At 39.6% G+C, this 23001-nt stretch overlaps 2 protein-coding genes across 7 annotated transcripts in view; one reads left to right on the plus strand and one right to left on the minus strand.

Moving 5' to 3' along the window:
• Positions 1-3565, plus strand: part of slka (STE20-like kinase a) — a 34789-nt gene extending 31224 nt beyond the window's left edge. For all 4 annotated transcript variants that reach the window (XM_047351321.1, XM_047351322.1, XM_047351323.1 and 1 more), the window contains 4 exons: positions 92-286; positions 563-688; positions 1890-2003; positions 2101-3565. In XM_047351321.1, coding sequence (XP_047207277.1) covers positions 92-286; positions 563-688; positions 1890-2003; positions 2101-2247 — 582 coding nt within the window. In that variant the 3' untranslated portion in view covers positions 2248-3565. The remainder of the gene's footprint in view (positions 1-91; positions 287-562; positions 689-1889; positions 2004-2100) is intronic.
• A 54-nt stretch (positions 3566-3619) lies between these two features.
• The window catches only part of LOC124858968 (collagen alpha-1(XVII) chain-like), a 44715-nt gene continuing 25333 nt past the window's right edge, over positions 3620-23001 (minus strand). For 2 of the 3 annotated variants that reach the window (XM_047351316.1, XM_047351317.1), the window contains exons 16-55: positions 22599-22742; positions 18046-18606; positions 17919-17969; positions 17823-17840; positions 17711-17737; positions 17544-17606; positions 17360-17464; positions 17231-17266; positions 15916-15951; positions 15766-15819; positions 15648-15683; positions 15530-15565; positions 15384-15446; positions 15130-15165; positions 14953-15024; positions 14834-14860; positions 13596-13631; positions 13464-13499; positions 13295-13375; positions 13143-13178; positions 12950-13042; positions 11970-12050; positions 11834-11884; positions 11665-11724; positions 11494-11553; positions 11382-11408; positions 11137-11253; positions 10974-11012; positions 10766-10882; positions 10558-10677; positions 10353-10463; positions 8888-9022; positions 8691-8810; positions 8425-8604; positions 7212-7352; positions 5866-6087; positions 5214-5378; positions 5035-5115; positions 4860-4943; positions 3620-4763 (exon numbers count right to left, since the gene is read on the minus strand). In XM_047351316.1, the coding sequence (XP_047207272.1) occupies positions 4708-4763; positions 4860-4943; positions 5035-5115; positions 5214-5378; positions 5866-6087; positions 7212-7352; positions 8425-8604; positions 8691-8810; positions 8888-9022; positions 10353-10463; positions 10558-10677; positions 10766-10882; positions 10974-11012; positions 11137-11253; positions 11382-11408; positions 11494-11553; positions 11665-11724; positions 11834-11884; positions 11970-12050; positions 12950-13042; positions 13143-13178; positions 13295-13375; positions 13464-13499; positions 13596-13631; positions 14834-14860; positions 14953-15024; positions 15130-15165; positions 15384-15446; positions 15530-15565; positions 15648-15683; positions 15766-15819; positions 15916-15951; positions 17231-17266; positions 17360-17464; positions 17544-17606; positions 17711-17737; positions 17823-17840; positions 17919-17969; positions 18046-18606; positions 22599-22742 (3614 nt within the window). In that variant the 3' untranslated portion in view covers positions 3620-4707. The remainder of the gene's footprint in view (positions 4764-4859; positions 4944-5034; positions 5116-5213; positions 5379-5865; positions 6088-7211; positions 7353-8424; positions 8605-8690; positions 8811-8887; positions 9023-10352; positions 10464-10557; positions 10678-10765; positions 10883-10973; positions 11013-11136; positions 11254-11381; positions 11409-11493; positions 11554-11664; positions 11725-11833; positions 11885-11969; positions 12051-12949; positions 13043-13142; positions 13179-13294; positions 13376-13463; positions 13500-13595; positions 13632-14833; positions 14861-14952; positions 15025-15129; positions 15166-15383; positions 15447-15529; positions 15566-15647; positions 15684-15765; positions 15820-15915; positions 15952-17230; positions 17267-17359; positions 17465-17543; positions 17607-17710; positions 17738-17822; positions 17841-17918; positions 17970-18045; positions 18607-22598; positions 22743-23001) is intronic. The other variant, XM_047351318.1, reaches the window with a different exon arrangement.

Genomic DNA, 23001 nt, shown 5'->3' on the forward strand with positions numbered 1-23001 from the left:
TTTAGAGAAGAACACATACAGAGTGCTACTTGTTCTCGTTTAAATGTAGCTAGAATATAAATGTGTGTGTGTGTGTGTGTGCTCGTTGTAGGAGATGGAACAGATGCACCGCTACAACCAGCGCTTGATAGAGGAGTTGAAGAACAAACAGAACCAGGAGAGGGTCCGCCTGCCCAAAATCCAACGCAGCGATGCGAAGACTCGCATGGCCATGTTCAAGAAGAGCCTCCGCATCACTGTCACTGCAGCTCTGACCCCAGATCAAGAGAGGGAACGCATAAAACAGGTGCTCACACTCTGGATTCACACTCATCATTTGTTCTTGTCTTATTTTGCTTTTTACAAACATTTCTTTTAAATAATCCACTGTGTTTTGGTTTCTAACCAATAAACAGACTTTACAGGCTTAATCATCATCGATTCAGTTTGGTTTCTCATAACAAAACCATCAGTTGAATATTTAACTTCCTTAAAAAGCAGCAATAAGTAAAAAAGAGGACGTGTTGACCCATGACCCGAACCTGATTAATCGGCCTGGTGGTTTTTTCTATCGTCCATCTAGTTTGCTGCACAGGAGGACAAGAGGCAGAAGAACGAGAGACTCAATCAGCACCAGAAACACGAGAACCAGATGAGGGATCTCCAGCTGCAGTGTGACTCTAACATCCGCGAACTGCAGCAGCTGCAGGTCACATTGAAACACTCTCTGACACTTCACTCTGATGGAAATGTACACTTTGCACAAAAAGTTTGCCTGGCCAGTTATTTCTTAATTGTAGAAATATTTCTTGGAAATTAATCGTATGCCGTTGGAAGTAAAGTTTATTTGCCCTTGAATGGTGTCACGAGTGTAAGGAAAATGCATTGTTCAGCTGAGAATGTGGGTTGCGTCCATGGAAAACTTGCCAGAATCACCTCTTCTAGTGCCAAACAACTTTTCGGTGGAGGAAGTGTGATGGTGTTGGCTGGCATCTCCTTTACTGTAAAAATAAGGGTTGTCATCATTGGAGGTAAACTTAATGCTATGCTCCAAGATAGCAACGCTTGCTCCCAAAGATCAGGGTTCATCAGTGACTACCTCCAGCATTTGGAAGTGGAGAGGATGGAAAGGTCTTCCTGTGGTTCTGATATCAAGCCCATTGAACACTTGAGAGATCAGCTTGGGTGTTCTGTTTGTGCCAGAATGACCAAGAAAGCCAAATTGGCTGACCTGTGACATAATGGTGAAAGATTGGGATACCATCCCACAGCAGTGACTGACCATGCTGGTGACCGGAAGTGCACCAGGCTCTTGTGGTTGTGTACAGTTCTCCCACACACTACCGAAGCCCCTGTTTGTTAACTTAATAAGTTGTTAAAATACCAAGAAGTCTTGTTGGTCAAACGTTTTGGCAAGTTCTGCTGGCTGACATTCAGACGACCCACATGAGCCCAATTCCCTCCTAGCAATGCTAGCTGTTTAAATACCATGGTGTGAAACCCCAAAATTAACTTTTTAAAGTGCTGTTGGAGACTCCTGTGCTTTCACGCCATACCTTTTTACTTCTCATATTGTCATTAGACTCTCCAAAATGTCTATCCTACATATTGCTGTATCTTCATTTTTAGTTTTGTATTAACAGTTCTTTTGAATACCCTTTAAATCTTTGTGGGGTTTTGTTGATGCATTTCTAGTTTCACAAAGTTCATGTAGTTTAGACCAAACGTATTCCCCTCACTTTCTTATCTGCAACAAGCTCTAGTACTGCAGATAAATAGAAATACTGACTTTTCGAGCTTATGGCAGAGAGAAAAGTCCTGTTTAAAATTGTTTGTATATCACAGTGCGTAAAAGCAAGAGTTCTGGATTGATTCGCTTTGATAACTCCGTTCTCTTACCTTATTTTCAGAATGAGAAATGCCACCTCCTTATCGAACACGAGACCCAAAAGCTGAAGGAGCTAGATGAAGAGCACAGCCAAGAGATAAAAGACTGGAGAGAAAAGCTGAGACCCAGGAAGAAGGTATGTTTATTGTTCATATCCTTGTTGAGTAAAATACCATTTTTCATCCAGATTCAACCTATTTTTCTGACTGTTTTTTTTTGCTGCCTCGTTTCAGGCGTTAGAGGAGGAATTCACACGGAAGCTCCAGGAGCAGGAAGTTTTCTTCAAGATGAGCGGCGAATCCGAATGCCTTAACCCCACCACCCAAAGCCGGGTATCCAAATTCTACCCCATCCCAAACTTGCAGAACTCGGGTTTATAGCCTCGTGTTTATGTTCCTCAAACTAAACTCCAGTTAAAGTTTTCTGTTACCCCCCTTCTTCCTGATGGAGCTGATTTAATATTTTTTTATGGCCTCTATTAACATTGAAATGCATTTTCTGCTTTGTTTCTACAGTCAGTGAGCTTGATGTGCCTACACAATGTTCCCTTTCCGAAATATTTTGTAACATGCACTTTCTTTGAGTATGTGAAGATCTCCAAGTTTGCGTTGTTAGCTGAGATCAGCCATGCTTGTCAGATTAATATCACAGCCTGAAACAGCTTAAACAATCTTGTGTGCCTCATATGCCCCCCCCCCCTCAAGGCCCTTTTTCTTTTCATTTTTCTACTGCTTGCAGTAAATAAAGAGCCCCATTAATGTTTTGCACTTAAAGCAATGGTCCCTCTTGCATTTCACATTAGCCGGTGAGCAAATCCATTTAAAAAAAATCTGTTTGGCTGCATGTAAAGTAGATCTGGGTGAAGAAAGATGAGACAAAGGAAATTTGTATTTCCTGTGCACACTGCATCTAATGTTGTCATTAGGCTGTATCCAAAAAAAAAAAAATAGAATGTACTGTGTTTGTGTGGTTACAGAATAATGAAATCCTGTGCTTATTAAGAGCATTTCTATCTCCTTGAGAGACAAATTAATGTATTTATTTAGCACATACTGTTACCCTGCCTAAACCTAAACACCTCTACCCTGTTCAGATAAAGAATATATTCACACAAACAAATGGTTTGTTGTAAAGTTTGAACTATAAAGGAATGTAACTGCACTGGATTGCCACTTGAGTTAAATGCAGGTTTAGAGAAGTTGTCCTTTGTCTCACTGAAGCCTCTAAACTCCAGAATGACTGTAATGTTTTAGTTTTGTTTTCTGTTTTGTTTTTTTCATTATTGCATTTGGGTTTACTTTTTGGCTGATAAGCCTTCATTGTTTAGTTTTCTAATGCTGTGTGTATCTTGATGCTGTAATTGCTTTAGATTCCTGTTACTGTATGAATCCCAGCATCTGAAGCCTTCAGCTGAATTTTACATCATTATATTAGTTTATGTTGCTGCTCCACGGTATATTTCCTATAAGCTGACTTAATTTTTTTTTTTTAAAGCTGGATTTTTCTTTATTTTCACCATCCAATCCATACATTTCAATTTTTTTTATTTAATTTTATTTGGTTGTATCATTTTTATGAATAATTCTACCATTATGAATATTCCCATTATATGCATTTTTGATGTCAGATCTAATGTATTTGGCACATCTTTATAAAATGCCCATTTTTCTTTTTTATGTAAATAAAACGTTGACTGTTTATTTGAAGACATGGGTGAAACTGTTTTTAAAATAGTCATAAAAATACAAAGACTCCCACGTCCAAAAATAGATTTATTTTTGTCTTTTCAGATATTTTAATCAAAAAAGGTTCAACCACGTTTATAATTTATTCTCTACATCACTTAAAGGCATGTAGAAAATATCAAATTCAGTGCTCTTACACAAAAATATACAATTAAATCAGTCATGTCTTAACGATCATCTGAGTCCTTCCCCTCTAGAATCATACAGACATATTTGTCTTTATACCAAAAAACCCTTTCAAGTAAATCTCAACCTTTTGCAAAATGACCCTCACTTTGACTGAGATTGAGTCAAGTTCATATCAAGCTTTGTATTTTTTTTAAAGGCTAAATGGTTTTGAATATTTTTATGGGGTGAATGTGTAATAAATGCTTTTGAACACTATAGTCCTCGATACATATAATTCCCAAAAGTCAGCAAATATAAAAAGTAATAAAAAGGGGCAGATACTTGTGCTCGAAGTAAAAAGTAACTGCTAGGGCTGCAACTAATGATTATTTTGCAAATCAATTCATCTGTTGAGTATTTTTCGATAATAATCGGATAGCAAATTTAGAATTTGAACCAGGTGAAGCTAAAGCGAGTTCTGGATAGAGTATATTTACGGACTAAGAAGGTTTTTCATCTTAAATGCAAAAATTATATATTTTTTGTACAATGTTGGCCTAATCATTACTCTCATTTGGGTTTTTCTTTCAGCAAATGGCAGGTTTTAGTGTTTATACTCCAGTTAACAATTATTCGATTACTAAATTAAAGATTATTTCAATGATCGATTAATTGTCTCAGCCCTAGTAACTGCTACTTATTGCTTGGAAAGAACTGCCCCAGACAAAGTGAATGCAAGCTTCTAACTAAGCAAAGTAAACATTATACACCCACAAGTTGAATACTGAAGTCTGTGCCTTTTAAAAACCACAGGCTAACACCTCTATGAGAAGCATGTTTAAAGAGACAGATGCATTTTTATTTTCCCCAACCGACTTTTCTTGAAAAGAAACAATAAGGAGAATATTTTTAGTTCAACTAAAATTTAAAAAGGAAAAAAAAAAAAAGAGCTGAATTAGAATATCGCGCCACCCAGCAGGACACCCTTCAGCCGCCACTGGGTTGACGCCGGTGACGTTTTTGACGACCCACCACTTTATCACCTGCAAAAAAACAAAAGGTTTCAGAAGTTTGATTTTTGTTTTTCGTTTGGTTGTGTACATTTTTATTTTTAAATGAGATGTTTCCACCGAGGTTACCTGCTTCTCTCTTTTGCACTTTGTGTGGAATCTGGACAGTGAGCGGCGCTGGGATTCCAGGTAAACCCGGAGGTCCTGGATCACCTGTGATCATACAAAATCTCTTGGCTGTAGTTTAAACAAATGCTTCTCTTTAAAAAAAGTGCAAAGTTGCATCAGGTTTGTTTAAACGTACCCTTGTCTCCTTTGGGTCCTGGATACCCTCTCTCTCCCTTTGGTCCTGGGCCTCCTGGGGGGCCGGAAATGGTGCCGTATCCTGTGTGAAAACAAAGATATTGATTATAGTATTCTGTTCCCACATTATATCGTCCTGGTTTTGATAAAGATCATGAAAAATTATAACTGTATCCTCACTCCTGAAGAAGTCCATGAGGTCGGCTGTGACATTGCCATAAGATCCGATCACGCGGCTGTAACCAGGAGGTCCTGGAGGGCCAGGAGGACCTGGGGGTCCTTGAATTGCTCTGACATTTGTCCTCCAAGAACCCTCAGAGATGTACTCCTGCAGCAGGCCTTGATCTGCAGAACAGTTAAGTAGAAAAGGTGGTAAAACCCAGACATTTTACTGTCTAACAGTAAACTTTTTTCATGTTTCCAGTCAGGATTACCAAAATTATTTCCATTTGCTGAATGCTGGTATCAGTATTTTTTTATTACGTTCCTAAAAGTCAGAAGTTTACACGCGTATTTAAAATATTATCCGAAATCTTTGATGATGTCATGGCTTCGGTAGCTTCTGCTAGGTTAATTCACACCATAGGTTAAATAGATACACACCTCATCTATGCCGCGTATGTAAATATCTGTAATGGTTATATAAAACAGGTCAAAAGTTTCACAATGAAATTAGTTTTATGTGACAGATGGAACCGTTCTCTAAACATTTTTTTTGTTTTTAGCTTTATTTAAAACAGAACCAGATTGAGTATCATGATTTCCTCCACAGTTTCCTCACAGAGTTGATAACGAGGAGGACAAATGACGGCAGCAGCTGTTGGCCACTCACTCTTAATGTAGTCAGTAACTTTCATGGCGACGTTGGAGTAGTCTAGTGTCTCGGTGAGCTTGCTGACATCGATCTCTCTGCGTTGGAAGCGAGCATCGCCTTGTGGATAGCTCTGGGTCTGTATGTAGCTCTGGGAGTAGCCAGGCTCTCCGCGTTCTCCCTTCTGACCCTTTGGACCTTGAGGACCTGGAGGCCCAACAATGGTACGTCGAACACTGTCACCTGAAGAAAGCAGTTGATGTAACGGTTTTCACTGGTTTGCTTTGTATACGTATTCTGAACATTTATCACAGAACTTATACTGATCAACGGTTATGGCTGAAAACATTATATGAACTTGCATCATTCTTTGTTTTGTTTGTTTGTTTGTGTGAGGATGACTGAAATTGAGAAATTGAGCTGATTACCAGAATCAAACAATTGTCAGGTTGATCCAGTGTTTATCCGATCAATTTACGCACCATATCTAATCACCTGTGTACAGCAACACTCTTTAGTAGGGAAATTGTTATCATAGGAGGCTCAAAGTTAGCTATTTTTAGTACCAGTGGGTGTTGGACATATATGAAGTCAGAGGAGTCACAGAGATGTAAGACAATGTAAAAGGACGTTATGTTTTCTAAGACATGTTAGGAAATGTCTGCAGATTTTTCAGGTTGCAAGAGAGCGAGAGAGAGCAAGGCTTACAGCAGGCAACAGGAAGGCTGAAAGGTGTACAGTAAAGTAAGTCTGTTTATTCTTTTGACCTTTCAACCTTTGTCATGGAAAATGCTGTATGTGGAACTGTGTTTAGGAAAACAGTGGCGCAGTTGGTAGCACTGTTGCCTTGCAGCAAGAAGGTCCTGGGTTCAATTCCCGGCCAGGGGTCTTTCTGCATGGAGTTTGCATGTTCTCCCTGTGCATGCATGGGTTCTCACTGGGTACTCCGGCTTCCTCCCACAATCCAAAGACATGCCTGTTAGGTTAATTGGTCTCTCTAAATTGTCCTTAGGTGTGTGTGTTGCCCTGTGATGAACTGGCGACCTATCCAGGGTGTACCCTGCCTCTCACCCATAGACTGCTGGAGATAGACACCAGCTCCCCGTGACCCAGTATGGAATAAGCGGAAGAAAATGACTGACTGGCCTAATTTTTCAGGTAACATTTCTACAATTTAATTTAGCCACTGCTTCATTTAAAAAAATTATGTTACTTGTTGTCTTTCTTGGGTTGGGGGTCAATCGCTTTAGGGCAGCTAATTTCAATTTATAATAATAATAATAATACATAAAATTATGAAGTAAAAAAGGATGCACTTACTTTTACCATAAATGCACGTGTGTGCTTGTGAAGTGTTAGATTCTTACTGGTCAGATACTCTTGAATTTCAGCACGGATGCTTTCCCGAGGGAGGTTTCCACTGTAGGACATTGATCCAGTGACAATGCCTGGTGGTCCCTGGAGACCTGGAGGACCAGGGGGGCCAGGAAGACCTCTGAACCCAGAACCTAAGAGAGTGCACAGCCAGATGAAGTGAAACAGAGGACCTCAACTTATGTTCATTTAACTTGGCATTTCTATTCCATTTTAAATACAAACTATCTGGAACAGAAATTTAAAGCTATCAGTAGATATCAGTGCACTTAATACATGAGAATATCATTAAAAAAGTGAGATTGTTTTAGTATTTCAGCTTGTGACTGCTGAGATTTTAAGGAAGCCCGGCTTGTTTTGATAGTGGCGATTAGCTTGTCTGCATTGTTGGGTCTGGTGTCTCTAATCTTCTTGACAATACCCAATAGGTTCTGTATCAGGTCTAAGTCAGGCTGGTCAATCAAGCACAGTAACACCACGGTCATTGAACCATCTTTTGGTACCTTTGGTAGTGTGGGCAGCAGAAGGAAGCATGTAATGTTCTAAAATGTCCTGGTAGATGGCTGCCCTGACTTTGGACTTGCTTTGGACCAACACCACTAGATGACATGCCTCCCCAAAACATTCTTTTCTCAGGAGGACTTTGGACCACTGAAGAACAGTCTAGTCCGTTTCCCTTTAGCCCAGGTAAGACAGTTATTATGATGTCTCTGGTTCATTAGTGGCTTAACATAAGGAATGCCCATATTGTTACCCATATCTTGGATATATCAAGGTTTGGTGCCTCCTAAAGCACTGACTCTAGTCACAGTTCAAATCTTGTAAATCTCGCCTAAACTCAAATGGGCTTTGTTTCACAATCCTCTCAAGGCACTGGTTATTAATATGCATCTTTTCCTTCCATGAATATGCTTGGATACAGCACAGTGTGAACAGCCAACTTCTTTAGCAATGACCTGTGGTGGCTTACCTTCCTTGTAAAGGGGGTTGAAGACTACTTGACCACTGCCAAGTCAGCAGTCTAGCCCATGATTGTGTAGGTTATAACATAGCGAAACAATAATAAATAATAATTATAATTGATGTTCCACTATATTAAAATGTGGTGCTCTGGTACTCTGACTGTTTGGACAAACTGCAGCAGTAAATATCCTGATCTGAATAAATGATTTACCAACCCTAGCTCTTAGTTCCTTACAGACTCACCCTGCAGATAGCGCTGGATTTCCTCCAAGCTGTAGCCACGACCTCCCGACCCATAGACAGTGGATGTGGAGACCCCAGGAGGCCCCTGAGGACCAGGAGGACCAGGCAGCCCTGGGACACCTGGAGGACCGGGAGGACCTTGCTGCACAGCGGAGGTGATCCAGGAGCGGAAATTTGAATCTGAGTAGTTGAAGATAAGATGAAGATGGTGATTAGGTTCCAGTTTGAGTCTCTACAGATCGGCGAAACTGAGAGAGTAATCTTACTTCGGATCAGTGCAGAGTAGTCGATCGTAGCAGTGGAGAAGCTAGAGCCTCCCGCACCTGGAGATCCAGGGGGACCTGGAAGACCACGTGGACCTGGCGGACCTCTAGCAATCCCCCTCTCTGGAGGTTATAGTAAAGTTAAGGATTGACACAACCACCTCCCAAGGTTAGTATTTTCTGCTGGGAGCTGTTCTTACCATTCATGATATTAAAGACATATGTGGCTATCTCCTCTATGCTGAAAGTCCCTGAAAGTCCTCCTGAGGCCCCTGGTGGTCCAGGAGGTCCTTGTGGCCCTGGTGATCCTGACAAATATCTTCTCACATCATCTCCTAGACATTTCAAAGAGGAGACACACAGTTTAGATTTATGCATCCTTTGAAAGAAGCACTTTTGTTTCTGCATGGCCCAACAAGAGGATAGATTTTTTTTTGTTGTTGAAAAAACACTGCAATCCCTGCTGTCAATACTTTGTAGAACCTCTTTCAACCAGTACAGCAGCACATCGTCTGCTCCTGTAACATTGCTAGGACATTAAAAACAACAATCTTTAACCATTTTCCTTTGAACAATCTCTCTAGATCAAGGGTGTCACTCCAGTTTTCAAGGGCTGGTGTTCTGCAACTGTTACATGTGTCTCCGCTTCAACACAGCTGAATCAAATGAATAGTTTATTAAGAGTTAATTAACATTAAAACTTGACTGCATGCTGAGAAAGTAATGGGATTCAGGTGTGTTGAACCAGGTACCCATCTAAACGTTACAAGACACCAACCCCCAAGGACTCCAGTTCGAGTCCTCTGCTCTAAATCATCTAGGGTTCTGGGTCTTTTCTTATTCTCTCTTCTCTTCTCACTCACCCCAGAGCATTTTTTTATAGGATTTAGTTCTGGGAACTGATCTGGCCAGGGAACAAAGTTGAGTTGTATTTGCTGAACCATTTCTGTTTTAGATGATTCTTCTTCTGAAAGACCCCCTTAGCAACCAATTTACAGTTTTCTGGAATAGGACACAAGATTTGTATTTCAGATGTCCTGGTATTTTAAAGGGTTATTGATAACATGCGTTCTAACAAGGTTACCAGGCACTCTGGAAGAGAAACAGGCCCACAGCATCACAGTTCTTCCATTATACTTAACAGTAAGAACAATTTGTTTCTCTGATTCATTATTCCCAGCCAAACCCACATGAAGAGTTCTTGTTTTGCCAAAAATCTCAGTATCATCTGACCAAAAAACACAGTTCCAGTTAAAGTCCCAGCAGGGTTCAGCAAACTTGATATGCTGATGTCTGTCATGGTAGGACAGAAAATGCTCAGTCTTGGGGGAAAACATTAGCAGGTAGATCATGTCTAGGGAAAACCTACTGAAGCCAAGATGCCATTATTTGCTGCTGTTCAATTTGTGAGAAGAGAATATGAGAATTGAGATTTTTTTAACAAGACAAATGGGTCAATAACGGTGGTATCAGTGATTTTGTAGAAAAAATTTAACAAGGGATTTTCTTCCCCCACTGAATATTTTTTTTTATTAAAATTAAAACTTAGATAAAGATAAAATTCTATAAATGCAATACATTTATAGCTGGTTTTTTTTAGGCTTTTTGAGGCACATCTTCACCAAGGGTGCATTTACATTTGCAGGGAGCTGTTTATGTACTCACTCTGAAGCATGGCTATGAGAGCACTGACAGACAGGGATCCAGAGGCAGGTCCAGGAGGACCAGGTGGTCCTGGAGGTCCCTGAACTCCAATGCTGAAGCCTGAATCTGAACCTGGAATTGTACAACAGTTAAATATGGTTACATACAACTAACTGTGACCTACAAATGACTAGTCCCACTTTATATGATTAATATCAATTCTTACGTCGCAGGTATGCAATAATGCGAGCAGAGATGTCCTCTATAGACCCTGAGAAGGTTCCTGGAATTCCTGGAGGCCCAGGTGGACCTGGAGGGCCTGGTAGACTGCTCAGTCTATATCTACCTGTGTGGACCAAATAGAAGCAAGTTAATTATACATTTTACTACTCTGATATCCGCTAACTTCCCTCATTATTCAAAAAGACTGTTACTCAGATAGTCTGAAATGTGCTGTCGCATCTCATTGGAGGAAGCAAAGGAGCCGGGCAGGCCAGGAAGACCAGGAGGACCTGGGGGACCAGGAGGGCCGGAGGTGACTGAGACTGAGCCTGGAAAGACGAGATAGTCAGGGTATCTTTTCCAGGATAAAAATTTAAGAGATTTAAGAATTTCTACAAGGAAACTTTTAAATATCTCTACCTCTTGAGGTGCCTGGAATTCCTGGAGCTCCAGTGTCTCCTTTTAAATGAAAAACAACACAGGTGCGATCACCATGTGAAGCACAGTGACAGGATCTTCAAGTAAAACACAAACAACAAAGCAGCGAGACGATTCATGCATTTCAGTATGTTGTTGGGTTTACCTTTCACTCCAGGTGATCCTGGGAGTCCAGGAGGTCCTGGTGGACCTGGCGATCCAGGGATCACATTTCCTCCATAAGAAATAGAGCTTCCTGGTGGGCCTGGTGGGCCTTGTTCACCTGAGACACATGTGACAGTTAGTCATGCTCAAGAGATTCACAGTAAACCGTAGCATCACGGCTGTTTTTTTTAACCCCAAACATGGAAAATCTTGGTGATCTTTGAAAAGGTAAATGCCAGAAAGTACCTGTGTATCCACGGGGTCCAGGAGAACCTTAGATGAACACAGAGACAACATGATTAAATGTTGACAAAACCTAAAACAGGAATACAGATAGAGATTTACATAAACATATCACCTGTTGCCCCTTTAGCTCCAGGGTTCCCAGGAGCTCCTGGTGGTCCAGGGTAAAATGATCCTGTAAGCAGAGCAGAAGTAAAATCTGTGTCTCCACAAGACAGAAAGTTACAGAAAACTAGAGACTAAAGTTAAACAAAGGCTAAAGACAAGTTGAGATTTTGGTTGTTACCTGAGCTGGATGCAAAGCTTACATCTCCCTTTTCTCCTTTTGGTCCTGGTCTTCCATAACCTAAAGAACAACACTTAATGGTACTAAATCCATAATCACTAATGTGTCGCCATAACAACAGTTGCAGAAGCACCAACACTGCTCTGAATCCACTGTTGAAACTACTTGCCTGGCTGCCCTGGAGGCCCCGGTGGTCCAGGAGGTCCTTGTCTCGAGTCGCCTAATGAAAGCACAAATGATCAGAAACTATCTGACCCAGCTTGGTTTTGGATGCTGTCTGATTCTTTTAAACGCTGATCTCTCACCTGGACGTCCAGGAGGTCCAGGTGGACCTGGTGGGCCAGGTATTACACCATAAGCAGAGCTTCCTCCAGCACCGTACTGCCCTAAAGCAGAGAAAAAAAAAAAGAATGAAATGTAAAAATGTTTACTTTTGCATTACACATATTTTAGACAGTTTTGTAAAAGAAAACTCTCTGAACTCTGTAACAATTATAGAAGTTGAGGTTTTATGAAAGGTTTTAGCTTTTTGATTTAAATTAAGTCATTTTGTAACATAAATGCAGATTATTTAAGAGTTAAAGACTTCAATCAGATCCCAATCAGACATTTACATCAAGTAGCATCTACAGTGCCTTGTAAACGTAATCAGACCACTTTAACTTTTTCACATTTCATCACATTACAACCACAAATCTCTGTGTGTTTTAATGGGATCTATCTGCTAGATCAACACAACGTACAAAAGCATCCCAACATCATGATGCTGCCACCATCATATTTCATGGTGGGGATGGTGTGTTCAAGGTGATGTTCTGCGTGAGTTTTCCACCACCTATCAACGTTTGCATGAGGTTTTGCATAGGATTTCTTAGTTGCGCACAACTGCAAAATCGGTGTGGTGCGCAACTTGTTTTTTTTATGATTTACTTGGACATCAGTGTTACAAACTGCAATTAAACTGCAGTCAGAATATGTGGGTTTGTCGCAGAATCAGAGAAAAACGTAGATGTAAGTTTTACTGCAGAAAGCTCACTGTGGTCATAAGTGGCAACATGCAAATGCATAATGACACGCAGAACAAAAACTGGCACAAAAAGAAAGAGTGTAACATCAGTAAATGACTAATCTCAGTTAAACTACGACACTTCTAAATATTCATCATTTGCTACCAGAGGGTTGGAAACATCTCAATTTGAATGTAACGTTTTTACATAGTTTTGTTTTCGGCCTATTCTGCATTAGGTTTATTGACTTTCTGTTAAAAAACTTTAAATATACTCACTCTCTGCTCTAGATGAACTTATAGTTTCACTGGTTCTCACTGTTATTCCAGACTCTCCCTGGTCTCCTTTATATCCTCTGTCACCTTTAGGACCTGCATAGACAAGCAGAACACAACATCTTTCAGACTTAAAATCTAACAGCAAAATCTTTCAAATTAAATTTTAAAGATTGTAAACATCTACAAGACCTACCAGGTGGGCCAGGCAGACCAGCAGGGCCAATGGGACCTGATGAGGTAAATTGATAACATCAGCTGGTTTAAATTTACTGCAGTCATCACATTCTAATATCTATAGTAAAGAATGCCAAAAACGTTTCGGGAAAACTTTGCCAAGAGTGAGACCTGATAATCCTGGAGGACCTGCAGGGCCAGGGGGCCCAGCAGGTCCAGGTGGTCCTGGGATGCCAACAGAAGCTGAGCCAGCTGGAAAACAGCAAAGACCATTGCATCTTAAGCTGCTGTTTTATAGAAAGTGTGTTGAAACATGTTTTATGATTATCATTTCTTTTACCGGCATTGATGATTCGTCCTGCTTGGCCAGGTTCACCTTAAACACACAAACACATGTCAAACACTGGGCAGCAGAACCCGCCAGAAAAACATTCAATAAAAAAAAACGTCCACAGGTTGGCAACATCTGTACCTTTGACTCCTGGTTGACCAGGATTTCCTGGAATTCCTAACAACACGAACAACGTTGTCAATGTGGAAGACATTACAGTTATGATACAGACTTTTTAAGAGCGGTTCTGTTAAGCAGTTAATTTCTTAATTGCATAACCGTGTTAATGACCTAATTTAATGTAACTGTTGCATTCTCTTTGTATTCGGTGATTATTTGATTTGATTTTCTAAGTTGCTGGCCTAAAGTTGAACTTCCAACAGGGGAAATCCGAGTTAGCTGAACAGGCATGACTGCAGTATACAGTATGGCTGCTGCTATATAACTTGGTTATAGTTTCAGATATAAAGTATTTATTGGTATTTTTGACCATTTGTATCTCATTAAACCAGTGGCACACAGTGCTGTACAACCTCCATTTGTGAACATGTTCCTTTAGTATTTGGACGCATGAAATTGAGAGAAATACATTGTTATTGTCTTGTATTGCTTGTTGTAGCTGGCACAAGATCTAATTACAAATCCCTCTGGTTTTCCGACTTGCAATTAAAATGTGCTCCGCTTGGCTTTGATGTTTTTCCGAGCTCTGACTTCTGAGACAAATGAAACAAGCCATAAATCCAGATGAGTTCGCCCCAGAGGCTAAATGTAAAGGTTATTTACACAGAAGCCTATGATTATTGATCATCGGTGATTATCAACATGGAAATTGGAGGTGGGAGGCAATGTGCCACCAATGATCTTCCTGAGTGAAACGCACAACGAACATGTAAAGTGTTTCAACTTAGAGTACCAACATAAGACAAAGGTAATGCAGTGGAAAAAAAATCTATAAAGTAGAATTCACTTAAACTTCTGCAATATGACTACTTTTTACAGTGATTTACTTTATTTTAGACAGTTATTTAGACAGAAATACTTTCCATTGTCCCATCTCAGGACATGTTTCCCTTAGGAACATCACTAGTGAGTGCTTTGCATCCTGATGTGCATGTGGTGATGGTTTAAAGGTTCATAGAATAAGGCTGAAACATTGTTGAGATTGGATTTGTTTTCAGGCTGCAGAAGTCTGCCTGGTCTTGGCTCTTCTAGATTAGGTGTTATCTTCAGCCTCCAGGACCAACTAATCAGAATCTGGGAGATATTAACCGTTTATACCCTTTTAACAGAACCTCAGTCCAAAAAGCTTGATCTCTTTAAACAGGGAGACCTGAATCAGTGTTCTTGAGTATGTGCTGCGTCAATAAAAAGAGGCCTACCTGGTGGTCCTTGCAGCCCTGGTAATCCTACAGGGGGGAAGGTGTGAACATTTTTTATGACATATTTATGATACAATATATGTGGTCAAACCAGAAACATTTAATAAAAGGGATTTTACCTGGAGGTCCAGTATCCCCAGGAGGCCCAGCAAGACCCCTGAGTCCAGGAGGCCCAGGAGTTCCTTGGTCACCTGAAGCCATGAATTAAACAACTGAATTTATGATGAAGTTAAGTATGGAATTGTGCTGCAATAATGTTTTAAATGTCTGTTCTGCTTAAATACTGTGGTACTTACCTCTTGATCCTTTTTCACCATCTTGTCCAGAAAGTCCTGATGACAAAATGCAAAAGGTTCATTATGCTAAAAATGAATCCACAACATGCTGACAGCTTAAAATAGTTTTGCATCCAAACTGCTCTCTGCAGCACCATGAAACAAGATGTCACATAATGATCATGTTGTTGTTTCCAATCAACCTGTGATAATCCAGTAAATAGTCTGGAACAGTAAGATAATGTGAGATTCAATTAGTTGGTCCTGTGACTCACCCATGGATCCTTTGGAGCCTTTTTCTCCTCTTGGTCCTTGGATACCTGGAAAACCAGCTTCACCTAATAAGTAAGACATCTGGATCAGTAAACTCATGCAGACCGTACCAAGTTCACAACAGCCAAATTCACAAAGCCATGATCACCTTGTAGACCTCTGATTCCTTTTTCACCAGGTTCACCTAAAACACACAATTAATAAAACGGATTCAAAACATTCACTCGCTTCAAGTGCTGTTTTAAAATAAGGGGAGAGCTACAAACCTTTGAGTCCTTGAAATCCAGCAAGCCCTCTATCACCTGCAGAGAGAGAACAGATAGAACATAAAAACGAACACATTTTCTGTGCTTTGTGAGTGAACAAATCTTGTGAGAAACCAACCTTTTGGTCCAGGTAGTCCTGCCTCACCGCGGAAACCCTGAAGACCTTGTTGACCTACAAGAAACCATGAATGGAGCACAGCAAATAGCAAGTTCAGCTTGTGCTACTAAAATGAAAATCACAAAATGCAGATTAAAGAAAGAAACTGACCGGGTGGCCCATGTAACCCTTGGATTCCCTGTGCACCTACAAACAAAGTCATGTAAATCACCATGACTACACCCTGCACATCTCTTTTATAATAATGTAACATGATCAAACAGCAACTTAAACACAAAGACCGTAATGCTTAGTAATTCATGCGTTCTCGCTAAAACTAAGAAAGTCCAGCACATCACCCCAGTTCTAAAGTCCTTACACTAGCTCCCTGTACCAGAGAGTAAGACATCGGTTAGCTTATCAATCAAAATGAATGGCTTACAACCAAAGTACATTAAAGTTTTGTTGTCAAACTTCCAAATCACCCAGGTCTTCTGGTTCAAGTCTACTCTGCATACCCAGAACAAGAACCAAAGCTGAGAGAAAATCTATCTATCTATCTATCTATCTATCTATCTATCTATCTATCTATCTATCTATCTATCTATCTATCTATCTATCTATCTATCTATCTATCTATCTATCTATCTATCTATCTATCTATCTATCTATCTATCTATCTATCTATCTATCTATCTATCTATCTATCTATCTATCTATCTATCTATCTATCTATCTATCTATCTATCTATCTATCTATCTATCTATCTATCTATCTATCTATCTATCTATCTATCTATCTATCTATCTATCTATCTATCTATCTATCTTTACTGAATTACATTGATGTAATTGCGTATTCTACTTTCTTGTGATGCTTTCTGTATGAGACGACAGTTTGTCTCTTTATAAGTGGAATACCCACTCTGTTTTTCACTTTAGTCTTTTGTGTGTGTGCGCTGACATTGATCTTTAAAAGTCTCAGATTATTTACTCTACAGTCCTTCTCTCACATCGAGTCTGATAAACCACACAATTAAGCTCATTAAGGTATTGTAGCTGAAAAAACTCACAATGGGATCCGGGTGAATCTCAACCAGGCTGTTTTTGGGATAATGATGATGTATTTCAATTGACTGATGTTACAGAAACATCAGCAGACCTGTTGAATTCCTGTTAGTGGAATTCCTGACAGCCCACTCTGTGACATGGCTATGTGTTTTATTCACTGTGAAGCTCATCTGATCACCCATGATTTTATTGGCAGGTTTGAATGGTTGAGTTTAGTGAGCTCTACTTTCATCTGAAACAGGTGGGAAGGATGTTAATGATAACTTTGAACAAGGCCCTAATAAACTGACTCCACGCTGCCATCTGGTGGCATCTTTAGTTCATACACTAAAGTAGGCCCAGATAAACATCCAGTCCCACTTTATTTATTTATTTATTTATTACTGAATTTGAAGTATATTTTTACTGATCTTACCTTTTGGCCCAGCAGGCCCAACAGATCCAGGTTCACCTTGAGCCAAACACATGAGATCATGAAAAGACTACTTGTTTCTGTGTCAGAGTTACCACAGTGATGGTCTAAAACGCCTGCACGGAGGTATACCTTTATCCCCTTTCAGTCCAAAGCCTGAAGGTCCTGGGTCACCTCTAGGCCCAGGTGGTCCTTCACGGCCCCTGGTACCTGGTGGTCCTTCCATTCCATGTTCACCTGATGAGCCATTTTGGATTCAGACATCTGTCCACACCAATCAATAAGTAGCATCATATAGTTAAAGCAATTTCTTTACCTTGGCTTCCTTTCTGTCCTTTGGGACCCTCGGGACCAGCGTGTCCCATTGGACCTGGAACACCTGAAACCATAGGTCAAAGTCAGGTTAATCACATCATTACAGCACCTAATTTTTAAAAGGAAAATGTAAAAATTAGCTGGTTATCAAGGGAATGGGCTGCACACCTGGAATTCCAGGGAAACCAGGTTCTCCTGTTGATGGTGCAAAATATAAAAATGTTTTACTTTGGTGAAACTGCAATGGAAAAGACAGAAAACAGACATCTTGTTTGTTTACCTTTCAGTCCAGATTCCCCTGAAAAAGGTAAAAAGAACCCCAAATTAAACCGATTGTTTAGTTGGTTTTATGAAAAACACCATGTTTTACTGGTACCTTTAGGTCCGGGTAATCCCCTCTCTCCCTGCACTGAGGATGCTAAAATAGCTGAGGCAGAAAAAATAAAATTTGAGTGAACTGAATTCAGAGCATCCCTGTGGGAGAGTGTGTGTTTGTGCTTTACCTCTGAATCCCTGTGACTGCATTTCAGATTTTAACATTTGATGGATGGTCATCTGAAGGAAGGCGTTATCTATGTATCTTCCACTCACTCCAGTCCCAGTGCTGGTCCCAAGGCTGGTGCCACCACTGATACCAGTACGATCACTGCCGGTACCGCTGCTGAAGCTGGTACCAGCACTGCTGGCACCTCCGCCGAAACTGGTACCAGCACTGCCGCCGCTGCTACTGGAGATGGTACCAGCATTGCTGGCACTGCCACGGGAGTTGGTTCCACCTCCAGCTGCACTTCCAGCACCACCGACACCCACAATACCAACATCAACATCATTGCGACCGGCAGCGTCGCCCGCACCAGCAGTGCTGATTTGCGTTTTGGAGTCCGAGCCCCCTCCACCTCCAAATCCCAGGATGAGGGTGCCTCCACCTCCACCTCCACCTCCACCACTCACAGAGGTGTTGATGTCGTTGGAAGGACCCAACAGCCCACCGGTCCGAGCACCAGCGACCGAAGACTCAGCCTCCAGAGTCGCCACTCGGTTCTTGAGCTCCCTCACGTCCTCAGCTGAAAGAGTGAAGAAAGTATCTGCATTTTTCACAGTTCAGAATATTGCTGTAGTCAGCACCAAGATATTGGTTATTATTACTTTTGTTTGAGTGTTGATCTCAATGAATACTTAAGATTTTTCTCCTTAGAAGCTTTGTGAAGCATTGCTGTATTGAACTTTTTATATTCAGATCAAATCAGATCAGTATACATATAGCACCAATTCATATCAAATATATTTATATCATTAAACAGCATTGTGTTCATAAAAATTATGTGAAAAGTAACTTCTGGTGCCAAAATGTAATCACATAAACACATAATTTACTTGTGAGAAGAAGGGAAAAATAACTATAAACAACTGCCTGTTAGTATAGAAAACATACATCCAGATGATGTTGCAATGTGACGTAACATAATATTGCAACCTCAAGCTTTAACGTGTTTTGTTGAGATTTATTTGATGGACCATCACAAAGTGATTCAAAACTGTGAAGTCAAAGTGGCCTCCTTCACTCTACCCCCCCCTCCCCCAAAAAAACCCAATGCAACCAACAGAAGTCACATAATTAATAAATAGAGTCCATCTGTGTGTAATTTATCTCACTATAAATCCAGCTATTTAACAAAACCTCAGAGGTTTGTTAGAGAACATTTGTGAACAGACAGCATCATGAAGATCATGGAACACAACAAATAAGCCAGGGATAAAGTTGTGGAGAAGGTAAACAGTATCTACAACTTTGAACGTATCACAGAGCACTATTCAATCCATCATCCAAAAATATAGCACAGAGGCACACCAAGACCAGGCAGCCCAGCTAAACCAACAGGCCAGACAAGGAGAGTATTTATCAAAGAATCAGCCTAGAGGCTCATGGTGACCCTGGAGGAGCTACAGATGTCCACAGCACAGGTGGGATAATTTTTAAAGATAGCACTTGGTCATGCACTCCACGAATAAGATGTTTTTGGAAAAGTGATTAGAAGAAAGGTATTGTTATAAAGAAAGCCTAAAAATTTTTCAATTTACAGTTTGCTCTATATACCATGTAGGGGCACAGCAAGTATGTGGAATAAAGTGCTCTGGTCAGATGAGACCAAAATGTAACTTTTTGGTCTACATGCAAAGCATTTAGTGTGGTGGAAAACTGCTACTGCTTGTCAGAGCTAAATACAGACAAGAATGAGGCAGTACAAACACCCTAAACATCCAGCCAGAATTACAATGGAATGGTTCAGACGAAATCATATGCATGTGTTAAAGTGGAACAGTAAAAGTCAATACATAAATGTAAAACCTGTGGTAGACTTGAAAATGAAAAATGTGGCACATATTATAGTTTCTGGATGTGCAAAGTTGAATGCAAATGCTTGCCACACTTTTCAGATTTTCTTCTTTTTTTTTCCACTTCACACTTATGCGCTACCTTGTATCTAGTACACAAAATTTCAATAAACTAGAAGGAAGTTTGCTATTCTAATATGACAAAACGTGAAAATGTTTAAGGAGAATGGCAAGGCGTTCTACACAACACACAAAATTCTTCACTATGTAATTCAGCTGGGGTAGCAGAACAGTCATATAACCACCAAAATCATCTAAAAAGTTAAATTATTGAGTTCTCTGAAAGCTTTTATTTTTTAAGCTTCTCAGACAAAATACTGCTTATTTGTATGTCTCGTTATTAATACTTCTAATAGTTTATAGTTTAAATAATTAATTGAAAAATAATCACAAATAACGATGATAACTTAAAATTCAGTATTTTTGCTTACAGATACTACTTTGAGGTTTTATGTAAACATCATGTATATCAAGTATATTTACCAAGCAAAATACAATTGGTACTTTATTAACAAACCAGTGTTGCAGTGAACAGTCATACAGTTAAACACAGTTAGTAGCCTGAGACGATGCAGTGCAGCCACACTGTGACCCGTGCACTAAAGCCTCCTATCTAGTTATGATAATTAGAATGAAGGGCTGATTTAATATGCGTTATTCAAGTCAGAGAAAATTAGCAACTCTCCAGCCCCTTAATTTACCTTCTCTGTTATTTTGAAACTGGTTTTACCTTTAAGCAGCCCCATTATTCAGCAATACATGCTATCAAAAACTCCTCATCTAAAGTTGAACCAATAAAGAAACCAGACCACCTTTTTATGGTTTACACAATGCTGAGAGAGCTACAATAATATATGCAGCTATGATAAGATAGGTGCACAACACTCCCTGGGGTCGCCCTCCTGGGAGCGGGGTCAATGTCATCATAAGGGGGACACGTGATCCTTCTTGATATTATTTAATAAAATTAGCTACACTTGCAAGTAGAACTAAGGCTTAGTCCTCTAATTTATGACCTAGACTTGTTTTAGCATAATTAACGTTTCCAGTGTGACAGGGAAACACACGAAAAAACGAGTCTGTCCAGTTCACTCAATATCATTCTGTCGACATATGCATAGCAGGGCGAGAGACGTTTATTTCCTTAAAAGTGTGTTTTCAGGAAGGCAGGGACCTTTCTGAGTGATAATGACACATACATTGGTACACGGTGGAGAAATATTAAGACAGATACCATGCTGTTAGTGTTACAGTGAATAAAAAAGGACTGCAAGACATTAAAAACATATGTAATGACCATCCAATGATGATATCAGTAGCTATAAATCCATATTTTTGTCATTTCTGACTTTCTCTAGTTATGATTAAAATGCTTTCAACTCTCCCTTGCAGTGAGACTCCATCCAACAGTTTGAATTTGTTTTTCATCATGGAGAATGTATATTTCTTAGATATGGAATATATTAGTCAACAAATATGCCTGTTGCATTCCAGACATACTATGCAGCCCTATTGTGAATTTACTGTGTCATGTTTTAAGAAATTTGGTGGGTTTCTTTGCACACTTTATTTACTTTAACTTTATTTTATTAATTTTTAATATGCAGATGAGTGTTGGAGCAGTTTGTTTTACTGTTTTAGCAAAGTGTACTTCCTGAAAGGCCGTTTCTTTGTTTTGAAAACAAAAAATCTGAACACAAAATAAAACTGACTATTTCACATGGTTTGACACGGCAAAAGATAATAAATAAATAAAACTTTAAAGAATCCTCAATTTTTTTATTTAATTAAATTTAATTCAGTTTAATGTTATTATTTACCTCAAATTAAACAACCCGTTGTCATTTTTATTTATTTTTAAGCTGGAGCAGCTGGAAAATGTTCTTCTTCTAAAAGGGATGTGGATCTGAGTAGTTTGAGAACCAGTGGGCTTTGTGGGCACTTTGTAAACCAGACGCCTTCCCCCCGTGAAATTTAAAAAAGTGTTTAACAACTGAAGTCAACATTTGATTAGTTGACATGGTTACTAAAAATAGATATGTCTTTATTCCGTTTGCATTTAATGTATACATAACTCAGTCAGTGGAATAGTTTGAAAATGAGGTGGTTCCTCTAAACTGAACTTAAAAACCAAAATGAAAATTTAACGATCAAACCTAAAATATATAAAAGGTAAGACATATTTTACAGAAACAAATTTCCAATGGAAGGATCAGAATCTGGAGAACTAATCAGATCATGAGTGTGTTGCTGAAAGAAAGTTTAACTTAAGCTTATGAATAAGTTAATAATATACTTTATTTTAAAGACAGCAGATTTTACGAGCTTGTTTATCACATTTTTATCAGTATTGAGACAGATTATTTACTCTTTCTCTGCACAGAGCTGACTTATAAGTTGTGTGATGTGATGTCATCAAGCAGCAATTTTCCAAAGCTGCTCCACAGACAATGAATGCCAGACTTTATGTGAGAGACAGAGCCAAGCAGAGATCAAATTTCCATGAAAGGGACTGCATGTACCGTCTCATAGAGCTGTGAGACACCTTGTGGTGCTGAGGCTCTAAACTCTCAGGATGACTGAGGTAGTACCTTTAGGAAGATGTTTCTTTTCCTCTTTATTATTACTTTGATTGGGTTAATGTTGTGTAAGCCAATCTTACCCAGTGCAATGAGGCCAAACAGGAGCCCAAGTAGAAGCAGGGAGAGGAGGAGCAAACCCAGCAGCCACTTCCACCAGGAACAGCAAGCGTCGGAGCAGCAGCAGAATCCTCCTCCTCCGAAGATGCCGCTGTCCCTGTGAATCTCTGAAAACAGCAGATTTACCCGAAGAGTTAATTCCTCATATATAATTCCTCATATATAAAATAATGTTTTTTTTTATATATATATAAAATATTTAAAATAGATAAAAGATGCTAAAGATGGCTTTTTCAGTTTGTGATAATACATCAAGTGAAGTTCCGGATGGGGTGTATTTCAGGATTAGAAATAGATTATGTTGGAATATTTCACAAGTTTTAATAGACAGTTTAAACACCTCGATCCTTTAACGAACTCATCACT

This window comes from Girardinichthys multiradiatus, chromosome 22 (assembly GCF_021462225.1).
Source record: "Girardinichthys multiradiatus isolate DD_20200921_A chromosome 22, DD_fGirMul_XY1, whole genome shotgun sequence".
NCBI classification, from domain to species: Eukaryota; Metazoa; Chordata; class Actinopteri; order Cyprinodontiformes; family Goodeidae; genus Girardinichthys; species Girardinichthys multiradiatus.